A 12,602-nucleotide genomic window follows, 5' to 3' on the forward strand; every position below is an offset into this window, starting at 1 on the left:
ACGAACAAAATAACGAAAGCTAATGATCATCAGCAAGGAAAACATAACTGAAGCAAATCTGTATGTGAATCAAATGAGAATTGAGCGTGTCTCACAGTACAACTACTTAGGAACTATAATCAATGAGTCGTGAAACAATACCCAAGAGATTAAATCGCATCGGAAAAGCAAAAAGTGCATTCTTGACTATGAGTTCTATGTTCAAGAGCTATGACTTCACCCTAGAAACAAAAATAAGGCTCCTTTAATGTTACGTGTACTCAGTGCTTCTGTACGAAGTAGAAACGTAGACATTGAAGGCGAAAACTCTATCAAAACTTCAGGCTTTTGAGCTATAGTTATAAAGAAGGATCCTGAAGATACCATAGACAGACAAAGTCAAAAGTGAAGAAGTACTACGGAGGATGAACACAACCGCGGATTTGGTCAACATCGTGAAAGGCCAGAAGTTGCAGTACTTGGGACATATAATGAGAAATCAAGGCAGATACGAGCTACTTCAATGCATTTTCAAGGTAAAATTGAAGCAAAAAGGGCACCAGGACGAAGAAGAATATCCTGGCTTGCTAACCTGAGAGCATCGTATAGAAAGACCTCAACACAGCTATTTCATATAGCAACCAACAAAGTTCATCATAGCCAGGATGATCGCCAACGTTCGAAACGGACAGGCACCCTAAGCAGAAGAATTGATGTCCTCAAATAACCTACTTTATGATATGTGTTAAAAATTAACTACAAAAAAGTAAGAGACACTTCCAAAATTAAAAACGCAATATTTGAGTATGAGACTCATTTAATAAAACACAACTGGGGCGCTATAAAATATAGTAAAATTTATGCGTTAATTGAGTTTGACTCTAAAACTCACGATTGATACTCTCATTTGTTATCGTAGAAGTAGCTTTAGTAGTGTAGACGGGTTGAAACTTACTGATGGAAGTACAGGTATATCTAAGACGATTGAAAAATTTCTGTTAAGCTTACCGGCTATATTACTCATATTGAAATGACTAGGGCTCTAAATTACCGAGCCAAATAAATTGTATTATAGATAGTTGAAATAAAAGTAAAAAAAATATATTTGACCAACTTTACAATAATCAAGTGCAATAAAGCAAACCAGTAATTATATTATTTACAGTTAAACTTAATAATATGAGAGCAGGAATTTACTTATTATGAACATATTGTATAAAACAAAATTAAAATAAAGAGTAAATGAAGAAATTAAGGCAAATATAGGAAAGCAGGAAAAGATTGTCAACACACAGACCGCCTTTGAACAGTGTACTTACTGAAAAAGGCTGAAAATAAGAAGAGTAGATCTGGTAAAGAATAATAAAATATAGAAACACGAGGTCGAGGATAAAGACGTATTTCCCGGTTAAATAATTTGATCACCTTGTTTGGATTTATTTCAAAATTCTTCTTGCGTTCAGAGCAATGGCCTCAAAAATACGAATTGCCATGATAAGTCACAACCTTTTTAGGAACAAATATTTATTATATACTTACAACATATATGAGAATTTACTTACCCCTACGAATAAGGCAGTGCTTATGAGTACTTGTATAAAATTATGAAACAATATTACATTTTTAAGTGCGTATGGTTTTTTGTTTTTCATATAAGCTGGGAGCGCTACCTAAAAAATTATTGAAAACATATTATTAAGAACTATTTCATATTCACATGTTACAAGCCTTTAAAATCTGTTTTATTTTTACAACATTTTATTTATCATTAACTAAAACAGTTATATCTATATTGACTAATTTAAAAAGATCTACAAAATATGAGGCAATTGAGGTTACCCTGATAATGAATAACAGGATCGTATAAACCATAGCGAAAATGTTAAAGATTTTAAATTCCGGTAAAAGTAAAGAGCAAATTTAAAAGTTCAATATCAGTCAAATAACCTAGAAAATATTTTATCAGTCATGTACTAACATGTAGCTACAAAAACTTTACACTCAAATTTAAACAATAATAAAGTAATAAAATCTCCACTTGTAGACAAAACTTACAATGTATATTCCGAGTTACAGAGACTATACAATATATTTTTGTAGTCGAAAGAGAAAAACACACATTATTATTGTATTTTTATGGTATTTTTATGAAGTTGTAAAAATTTAAAGTAAAGGGTCAAGATGTTGAGTTGCAAATTAAAAATGGAACGTGTTTAGAGATCACCTATAACCTTAGCAACAACTGACGTCAGTCCCTTAAAGCTTTTCTTCTGGAAGCCGTAAACTGTACAGCACTGCAGGCAATTGACATATTTTACATACATTAACATACAAGTTCGTAGCACGTGAGCCGATCTGCTATATATGAGCTCTCCGTCAATAACCCATAGACTTTTTATTTTGTCCTGATGTACTCTCGTAGAGTACTCAGCTCAGTGCTCTCACAGAGCTCTCATATTAACCCGAAGCTAATTTACTGTGGTGAAGGCACCAGGTGGACCAGGAATAGAGTATGTAAGCAGTCACTTCTTTTATTATTCCCTTACCATCAGAGCTTAATGTTTTTATTATACAGTATAGCCCAAAATAAACAGTACTGAACTTGTAATTATTTTATTGTTTTAAAAAATATATATTCTTGACACTTTATAATATGTTCTAAATGAGCTTCTCCTCTCTCAAGATAGAATTCATACCGATATTCCAGATTTCTCGTAATGTTATGGAATAAAGGTTGTCTCAAGTCCGCGAAGAAGGCTCTAACGGCATCCTTTAACTCATTGATGGTTTGTAGTGCCCGTTTAAAAACGGCATTTTTAGCCATGCCCCAAATGTATGCATCTGGAGATGTTAATTTTGGAGAATTTGCAGGATAGGGGAAGTCAGTAAATCGTGAAATGAATTTGTTTGAAAAAAGTCCCTGAAGAAATTGACGAACTGCGACAGCAGTAGGAAAAATTGGTCTCGAAATGCCAAATTACGTGCACGACAAAATTGACGTAGATCAGGGATAAAGCGTGTTAAAATTTGAATGTATCTTTGTTGCTTAAGTGTGATTTGCATACCATTTTCTTCGATAAAGTATGGACCAATGATTCCGTGTGCTCAAACTGCACACCAGACACTCACTTTTGCGATATGTAAAGAAACTTCTTGAACTTCATCTGGTCTGACCAAGCCCAGAAATCGATTTGTGCGACGATTTACATAGCCTGAAAAATGAAAATGTGCTTCGTCTGAAAACCATACATTTTTCAAAAATTTAGGTTTTCATACTGTAATGCAAGAATTCTGGAACAATATTCCACTCTACTGTGATAATCCCTAGGATGTAATTGTTGATGTACCTAAATCACATACATGCATCCAGCTTCTTCAGAATTCTTTGCAAGGAAGTTCGTTTTAAGCCAAGATGCAATGCTGTTTTTGTCTGGCTGGCTTTCGGATTTTCCAAGATTCGCTCAAAAACACGTTCATGGTTTTTGTTGTTGTTAACTGTCCTGGGAAGTTCTGAGTTTTATTTTCGTTGGCACAATACATTACCCCTATTTCTAAACTTTTCAACAACCTTCAAAACTCACAGTATTACTTGGAAAACGTTTAATAAACCGTTGTGTCGATTGATCACACACGTATTGCAGACTTGCACTATTAAGTCGGCCGATTCCGTACGAGTGAAAATAATGCTCCACAAGAAACACTTTCTCCTCTGTACTTAACACAATTTGTAACAATTAAGCCTTAATAATTAATTGTTTAAGGATTACTTGACAGGTCTATACTAGTTCATTTGAATATGACAGCGCACACAAAGAGACATCTATGTTTCAGTTTCAGTACTGTTTATTTTGAGCAATACTGTACTTATTACTTAGAATGAGAGTATAGAGTAGGTATAGAAAAAAATAGAAGAAAGAAAGACTCACAAAAATGCTGTACAAATAAAAAGCTGGATTGATGAACTTTCAGAAGACTTGGAAGATAAGCATCTTTTTCATCTGATTTGCCATACAAATACTGACTTGTAATTGACATGTAATTGTTGTTCGTATTACTGATGTGTATATCCAACAGATTACCTTTGTCTTAGATTCTACCTGGGGACTTAAGGGCCAGGTTTTACCTCACCTGTAGTTTCAGATGAGGCACGTAGCGCTGTCTTCATTTTTAGTGCTTAAACTCAGCGCACGAGCATCGTATATAGCATCAACCATCTTCATATTCTTCATTTTCCAATAAATTATGTAAGAAGAATGAATTTTATTAATGGCCCTAAGCGTAATTAAATATTTAATTGCGGAAAATAATGTAAATTTTAATTACGATTTGCATATTTCATAAATGTTGTTTAATTTTTTTATTACATTTTGTGGTTTTAAAATTTACATACAATGAAATTATTACGTAATAAATATAATTTCAAGATATGGCTGAGGTATTCCCCAAAAATAATTAAATTTAACATCAGAATAATAGTTGTAAATCAGTTGGTGTTTTTCTTTATAAAAAATAAAGTACCATATATAAAATTTACCTAAAATATTAGGCAAAATCTAAAAATGCAATGATATATTAATGATTATTTCCGATTTTACTATGACTGATATCGAACTTTATATATTTGAGACATGGAGATCAAGTACAGTTATGCGGAAGTGAGAATTTTTCTATTACAAATCCGATTATTTTGATAAATAAATTAATGCACGTTCCACGTAAAACACTTTATATACAGTTGGTACAGTATAAATCTCGATCCACGTTATCTGCGTCATAGTAACTGAAGTCACATGACACCAACACAAAATATTTAAGTCACTAGACATATTTTATTATATACGCGTAGAAATAATATTTGAAGATTTCTATTAATATGAACTTAAAGAAATACACCATAACTTGTTTCATTTAATTTGTATAAGTACACTCTAAAACGTTTTTATAAAGCACACTTGTCCAAATCACTTGTTTGGCATTATATTGCTAACACTTATTTGACGGTTAGTTGCGGTATTGACACTTTAGAAATATTTTTATTATTTACTTTTAATTAAAGTCTGTTCTTTTTAGAACAAAATTACTGTAATTTAATTCCAAAATGTGACATGAGAACGTGTTTGTAATAAGATGCTTAAAATATACATTCTTGTTTTAGCGTGTAGCTGCAGCTTTAAATTTACACATTTTAACTGTGAGTTCTATCTCTTAGGCAGTTCTTCTTCTCTTCTTCTTCAGCCTTCATTCATCCATTGTTGGACATAGGCCTCCTCCAATTGTTTCCACGCTTCCCTATCTTTTGCAATTCTCATCCACTGCTTTCCAGCTACAGCTGTTATATCGTCTATCCATCTCTTTTTGGGTCTTCCCACGCTTCTTTTTGTTTCTCGAGGTCTCCAGAATGTCACTTTATGAGACCATCTGTTGGGGTCTTGTCTTGCTACATGTGCTACCCATTGCCATCTCAATGTCGCTATTTTTTCCATGATGTCGGTTACTTTAGTTCTTCGACGTATTTCGGTGTTAGGAATTTTGTCTCTGAGGCTTATATTTAACATGGCCCTCTACATGGCCCGTTGAGTTACTCTTAATTGTTCTGCCATTTTTCTTGTAATTGCCATAGTTTCCAATCCATAAGTTGCAACTGGTAGTATACAAGTGTCATAGGTTTTTCGTTTTAAGTGTATTGGGATTTTTCTGTCTTTTAAAATAAAGCTCAACTTCCCAAAAGCAGCCCATGATAATTGTGTCCTTCTTTTAATTTCTAGGGTTTGATTTTCCTTTTCGTTTTTAATTGCATGTCCTAGATATATATATTGTTCTACCTTTTCTACATTGATGTTATCTATCGTGATGTTTTCTAGGCTGTTGCTTAATATCTTTGTTTTGTCGAGATTCATTTTTAATCCTATTTGATTCGATTTGTGATTTAAATCTTGTAGCATTGATTTTAGTTCATGGATACCTGTGCATGGATATCTTAGGCAGTTACCAATACTGAAATAATAAATATAAGCCAAATTCGTAATACAATTTACAGTTCGTATGAACGAAGTATACTTTTTGTTAGATACCATAAAATATATTAAGTTAAACAAATTTGTTTAACATGAAATCAAATTTAATTCTTTTTAGAAGAACATGTACCTTTAACCTCTTTATGGATTCAATTGAAGAAAAAAAACTATTTAGTGGTTGTCGCATGTCACTCAGTGTTTTAGTGAAATACATTGGTTTTAAATGGCTAAAAGATAATCTAAGGCGAGGACTGATGGAAGAGAGCAGAATTTTTTTCATATTGCTGTGAAGAGAGCAGAATTTTTGAGATTGTATTAAAAATTATAAACTTAAAGAACTCTAATACAAGTTTGTTTTTATAGATGAAACTTTGATATTTCAGAATGGATCTATATGTTGCTCATGGCAAAATGAGAATAAAAGAAGTGTAAAATATATTAAAACTGATGGAAAACGGTAATATATTTAATCATAATATAAACATAAAGGTGTTGAAATAAAATGTTTTTGTAGATGCAATATTCTTAATGCTGGTAATGAAAATGGCTTCATTGAGGATGCAGAGGTTATATTTTCCGGCTTTAATAGACTACCATGGGAAAATAAATATACTAAAATTTTTTATTGTGGTTTTGTCTTATGGCTCTTTGAGCATTCAAATTAAACTTCATTTGTAATAGGTTTAAACTGATGATGAAACACAATAAAATAGATAAAAAAAGTATAAGAAAGACTAAAATCTCGAAACAAAAGCATGTACTCGTGTGTAACTTCCACCACACTTTGCACCACACTTTTGACATTGTTCACAGATTATATAAAACCATAATATGCACAATTGTAATGTATCGATCAGAAAAGTGAAATTTAAATAAAGCTGAATAAAAAAGATTAAGTAACATTTAAAAATCTAGTTGTAACAAAACATGTCAAAGTGAATAAGTAATTAAAATAGTGTTGTTGTTTTTTATTCTATTTTACTTCTTTATACTACTCAAGCAATTCAAATCGTTTTTAAAGTAAGATTATTACTTAATTCTTGTTTTCTATTTCTAATTTATTTATGTATTTACATTCATTATTAATTTGTTTCGTTGTATAATCCACTTCTGCAATAATTATGTGATATATTTGATTTAAAATTAATTCAGGATTTTTTTTTGTAATTTGGCAGTAATGCCAACTTAGATCTCTAACGTTGATAATTATACTGACGGGATTCATACTGTACCAACTGTCTATATTATATTTAGCAGTCTATAGAAAAAGCCTAAATTATTTAAATACATAATACTTACTTTAATTGCATATAAATATACTGCTACTGTAATCATAGTAGGTATAGGAGATGACATTAAAAATAAATCCTTTGTTCTGTGATCTACAAACAAATTTTATGTTTATTTAAGAACAAAATATATTTTAAAATACTTGTAAATGTGTGAGTCACTGGAAAATATTATTTTATTATTATTAAAACTCTACAATTAATTTTACCCAATACTTCCAATTACACGGCAGTTAGTGGATCTGTGATCGAACTTAGATTGGAACAATACAACAGAAAAGTTCAAAAGAAAACCAACAGGCTGACTGTCGTCTTCTTCTTCGGAAAAATCACTATAAAATGGCAATCACGTACAAGAACCACCAATTGCCACCCATACAACAGAACAATCCGTCTCTTTGGTATCTGCCCCTTGCCTTTACTAGTGTCCACCGCATTCACAGATGAAACGTCAGAAAGAAATATTAAAGGCCAGGTACCGTACTCCAAAGATTTAAATTATAATATTTACTCTTTCCTGTCGTTATTTCATGTGTCATATATTAAGCCATATAATTTTTATACATTTTTCCTGTTTTACGCTGAATTTAAAAGCTTTTTAAAACGTCGTTGATTTAATATGGCATCGTAGCTTCCTTGTGTATCCTCTCATCTGTATGAACCCTATGCGATTATTTTATTCTCCATAATTTGTCACCGAGTAAATAGAGGCAAACATAAAATATTTACGAACAGTATGTGAACCTTCAGAGAGTGAGAGAGAGCAAGAGAGATAGAAAGGGGAGAAATAGAAAGCGAGAGATAGCGAAAAAGATAGAGAGGATGGGATAGGGGAGAAAGATAAGAGAGAGACAGTAATGAGCAATACATTAATAAAGAAATAAATCTTCGTAAAATTCTTGTCACTGATCGCCTCGTCACTGATCTTGACGAAGTTTATTATAATCTTGTAAGCATAATTTTCTTACTATCTGCCTCAAAATTTTAGGAATGACTCGTGTACACTCTTAAGTTAGTAACTATGTTCCCTAATTTTCCAAGGTTTGCTTCAGAACGAAAAGAAAAAAAATGAGCTACTTTGGTCACATACTAAGAAACGAGGAATACGAATTGATGCTTCTGGTCATACAAGGGAAGGTGGAAGGCAAAAGATAAATCTTCGTAAAATTCTTGTCACTGATCGCCTCATCACTGATCTTGACGAAGTTTATTATAATCTTGTAAGCATAATTTTCTTACTATCTGCCTCAAAATTTTAGGAATGACTCGTGTACACTCTTAAGTTAGTAACTATGTTCCCTAATTTTCCAAGGTTTGCTTCAGAACGAAAAGAAAAAAAATGAGCTACTTTGGTCACATACTAAGAAACGAGGAATACGAATTGATGCTTCTGGTCATACAAGGGAAGGTGGAAGGCAAAAGAGGACCGGGGAGAAGATGCACGTCCTGGCTGAAGAATCTGAGACAATGAAGTGGGAAAACGACAATAGAACTTTTCAAAACGGCTGCAGATAGAGTCAAATGGGCCATGATGATCGCCAATGTCCTTAGGGATGGGGCACGTTAAGAAGAAGAAGATGCTTCAAATAGGGTCAAAAGTAGCAGCTTAAATGTTTAAATATGAAGAACCAGTACTAATTAGGCATTTGGAAAAGTTGTTGAAAGAATTATGACAACAAAGACACTTGCCGAAAGAATGGACCGAAGCCACAGTATACCTAGTTTGAAAAATTGGCGATAAAAGTTTAAGCCATAATTATAGTGGAATAGCACTCCTAACTATTGCATATAAAAATACTCGTAGTATATATGAAAGAGCAGATATTACAAAAAATAGATAATGACATAGAAGAATATCAATGAGGACGCAGAAGAGGACGCCGCACAGTAAATCAAATTTTTCTACTGCGCGAAATACAAGCAGATAGCTACGAATATGGGAAATCTACAGTGGCCCTATTCATTGACTTTAAACAAGATTTTCTTCAATGAGCGTTCTTAATCAACTTTTACTGAACATTAAGAAAACAAAATGTATGATAATTTCTAAGAAGGGACACCATATTGGAAGAATCAGTGTGAATTAGTGTGAATGGTCAACCAATAGAAAGAGTAAAAACATACACCTATCTTGGTACAAACGTCAATGAGAATTGGGACCATTCCCTAGAATTTAAATGTGGGATAGAGAAAGCAAGATCTGTATTTCAAAAAACGGCTAAGCTATTTAAAGGCCATGATTTACCAATACCCATAAAAGTCAGGTTCCCACGATGTTATATCTTTTTTATACTGTTATACGCATGACCTCAGTTTTATTATGAGAAAACTGGAGCAGGAATATACAAAGAATGGGATGGAAATAAACCTAAAAAAACTGAATACCTAACAACGGAAAATACAGAAATAAAACAGCTGGAAATAGACGAAGGTAAACAAATCAAAGGAACAGACAAGTATAAGTATTTAGGTTTCATAATATCAAACAAAGGAACAACGGAGGAAGATATAAAAAATAGACTAGGACAAACAAGAGAGTGCATACGAAAATTGAACCCGGTACTATGGGATAAGAACATCAGCATGAAAACAAAGAAAAAAATATATAATACCATGACAAGAAGTATCCTCACTTATGGGTGTGAAAATTGGACAATAAATAAGAAAACCAAAAACAAAATAAGAGCAACAGAGATGGAATTCCTAAGGAGAAGCTGCAGAGTAACAAGAAGAGACAGAATAAATAACATGGAGATTAAGAGGAGAATGGGAATGAACTCCGACATAATAGACTACATCGAACAGAAGAGATTAACATGGTACGGACATGTCAGAAGAGCAGACCAAAATCGGTGGATAAATAGAATAACAGAGTGGAGCCCGATAGGAAGAAGAAAGAGAGGCAGACCCCGAAGATCTTTCAGAGATGAGGTGGACGAAGCAATGAGTAGAAGAAACCTACAGGAAGGGGACTGGCTAAACAGGAAAAATTGGAGAAAACGGTTGAGTGAAGGAATACAGTGAAAACTGTGGAAATCCTTGTATATATATATATATATATACGGAGTTGAGTCGTGGATTCTCACAGTGAATCCTCAAGATATCTTATACCAACTACCTCACTAACCAGAACTTTTATGAAGAATGCAAAAAGAAAAAGAGTTGATGATCACAATAAAAACAGCCAAAATCGAATACCTCGGTTACATCATGCGAAACAGCGAAAGATATGGCTTACTGTAATTAATTCTACAAGGAAAAGTAAAGGGAAAACGGGGACCAGAAAGGCGAAAGATTTTCTGGCTGAAAAATCTACGTACGTGGTTCAACATAACAACCACAAATCTTTTCAGAGCAGCAGTATGCAAAATACGGATTGTCATAATGGTTGCCTACGTCCAAAACGGATAGGCACTACAACAAGAACTCTTTTAACAGAGTAAAACAAAAAGAAATATACAAGGCACTACGCGAAATTGGAATAAGTAAAAAATTAGTAAGTAATTAGTAAATAATAATAAAAGTGACACTCAGAAAAGCAGAAAATAGGGCTAAATGGAAAATAAACCAATAAGTTTAAAGTCAGTGAGAGAATGCGACATAGGGATATGCTGGTATCACTATTGTTTAGCATCCTTCTTAAAATTGTTGTCAAAGAAGCCGTATAAAAAATTCGCTTAGCAGAGTCTAATAAATCGTCCATACGTGGCAACGGATAAGAGTCGCTAGTAGTGACAGCGCTTAAACGTTGATAATCTACGCAAAGTCTCATACCGCCATCTTTTTTCGCCACTTCCTTCCTTCTTTGCAGATGACATTCGATATGGTGTCAGTGCGATTGAGGCGCTATTTCCAGTGTTAATGCGATGCTCTGCATAGGCTGTAGCATCGTTCCTTCATACTGTTTAAAATTTTCAGAGCAATACATTTCAGTAAGTTCTGTACACTTGGCTTCAAAGTACAATTGATATCATGTGCTTTTATTGGCAAAATACAATTCTTTATTATGCAAATCTAAGAGTATTTCTGCATTGGTCAAAAAATCAATACAAAAAGAGTTTCATTAGGCGCATTAGGAAAAACTATAAACTTAGTAGACACCATTATATCTCTTACATTTACATCAACTAACGTTATTAACATTCGTTCATTTCTACTAACATCATTAGCAAGTTTTACAAAAATTGGTTCCGACTTAAACGTTTGACCTTTGTTTTCCTTCTTCTTCTTCTTCTTGTGATGCCTATCCTCTGTGGACGTTGGCAATCATGTTGGTCCGTACAACTTTGTTGGCAGCTGCTCTAAATAGATGTATGGTAGTCATTCCTGCCCACTGTCTGATGTTCTTCAACCACGATGTCCTTCTGCGACCTTAATACCTTTTCAAATCAACAAAATACGACTTGTATATCAATGAAAACACCAATGCTTAGTATTATCTGATAACATTGTACTGATAGACAGAAGTAAATAAGAATTAAAAGAAATAATAAAAAACTAGATTTTTACTCTTTACATAAACGAAAAAAAACAAGATATATGGAATGGATAAAACGAAAATACAAACAAGGATAATATCTGACAATGATCACAGAAGGAAAATTCATACATTTGAAGAAGTAAGAAAATGTCTGTACCTAGAAGCGAAAATCACCAGGAGACCAAAAATGAAGGAAGAAATCCAAGCAAGAATTACGGCTGGTAATCGTTGTTTCTTTGCTCTAAACAAGTTATTATAAAGTAAAAACATATATACAAGGGCTAAGATAAGAATATATACGATAGTTATAAGACCTACGAGGGCATTATATGCCAGTGAAATGTGGACGATGGACAAATCCGAACAAGTAACGCTCCAAGTGCAGGAAAGAAGTCCTCTAAGTTTCCAGGAAAATATTTGAAGAACATGTATGGAATGTAGTGTGGATAAAAAGACCAAATATATAACTAGAGAAAATATATGAAGAACCGAACATCGTAGCGATCATAAAATCGCAAAGACTGAGATTGTTGGGACATATCCAAAGTATGTAAAACATGAAACTACCCAAAAGAATACTAATGAAAAAAAAAAGAGGGAAAGAAGAAGACAGGTAGGCCGAAAATCAGGTGAAACAAGGATTTAAAAAAAAATAAATGAACTTAAAGTTCCAAATTGGAATACAAAAAGTAGCAAACAGGTAAGAATGGAACAGACTAGTAAACCAAGCGATGGGCCTTCTGGTCCTAAGGAGCTCAAAATTATTATTATATTCTTAAAGAATTGAGTATCAAGTAATGTTAAGCATATAACTTTGGTTATATCTGGAATATATTGGAA

The 12,602-nt window shown here is 33.0% G+C and overlaps 1 protein-coding gene across 5 annotated transcripts in view; it reads right to left on the minus strand.

The window, feature by feature from the left end:
• Positions 1–12,602, minus strand: part of LOC140449922 (very long chain fatty acid elongase 7-like) — a 175,969-nt gene that overhangs the window by 16,622 nt on the left and 146,745 nt on the right. For all 5 annotated transcript variants that reach the window (XM_072543341.1, XM_072543347.1, XM_072543358.1 and 2 more), the window contains 2 exons: positions 7,293–7,375; positions 1,542–1,649 (listed from right to left, as the gene is read on the minus strand). In XM_072543341.1, coding sequence (XP_072399442.1) covers positions 1,542–1,649; positions 7,293–7,375 — 191 coding nt within the window. The remainder of the gene's footprint in view (positions 1–1,541; positions 1,650–7,292; positions 7,376–12,602) is intronic.

Source organism: Diabrotica undecimpunctata, chromosome 1 (genome assembly GCF_040954645.1).
Source record: "Diabrotica undecimpunctata isolate CICGRU chromosome 1, icDiaUnde3, whole genome shotgun sequence".
Classification (NCBI taxonomy): domain Eukaryota; kingdom Metazoa; phylum Arthropoda; class Insecta; order Coleoptera; family Chrysomelidae; genus Diabrotica; species Diabrotica undecimpunctata.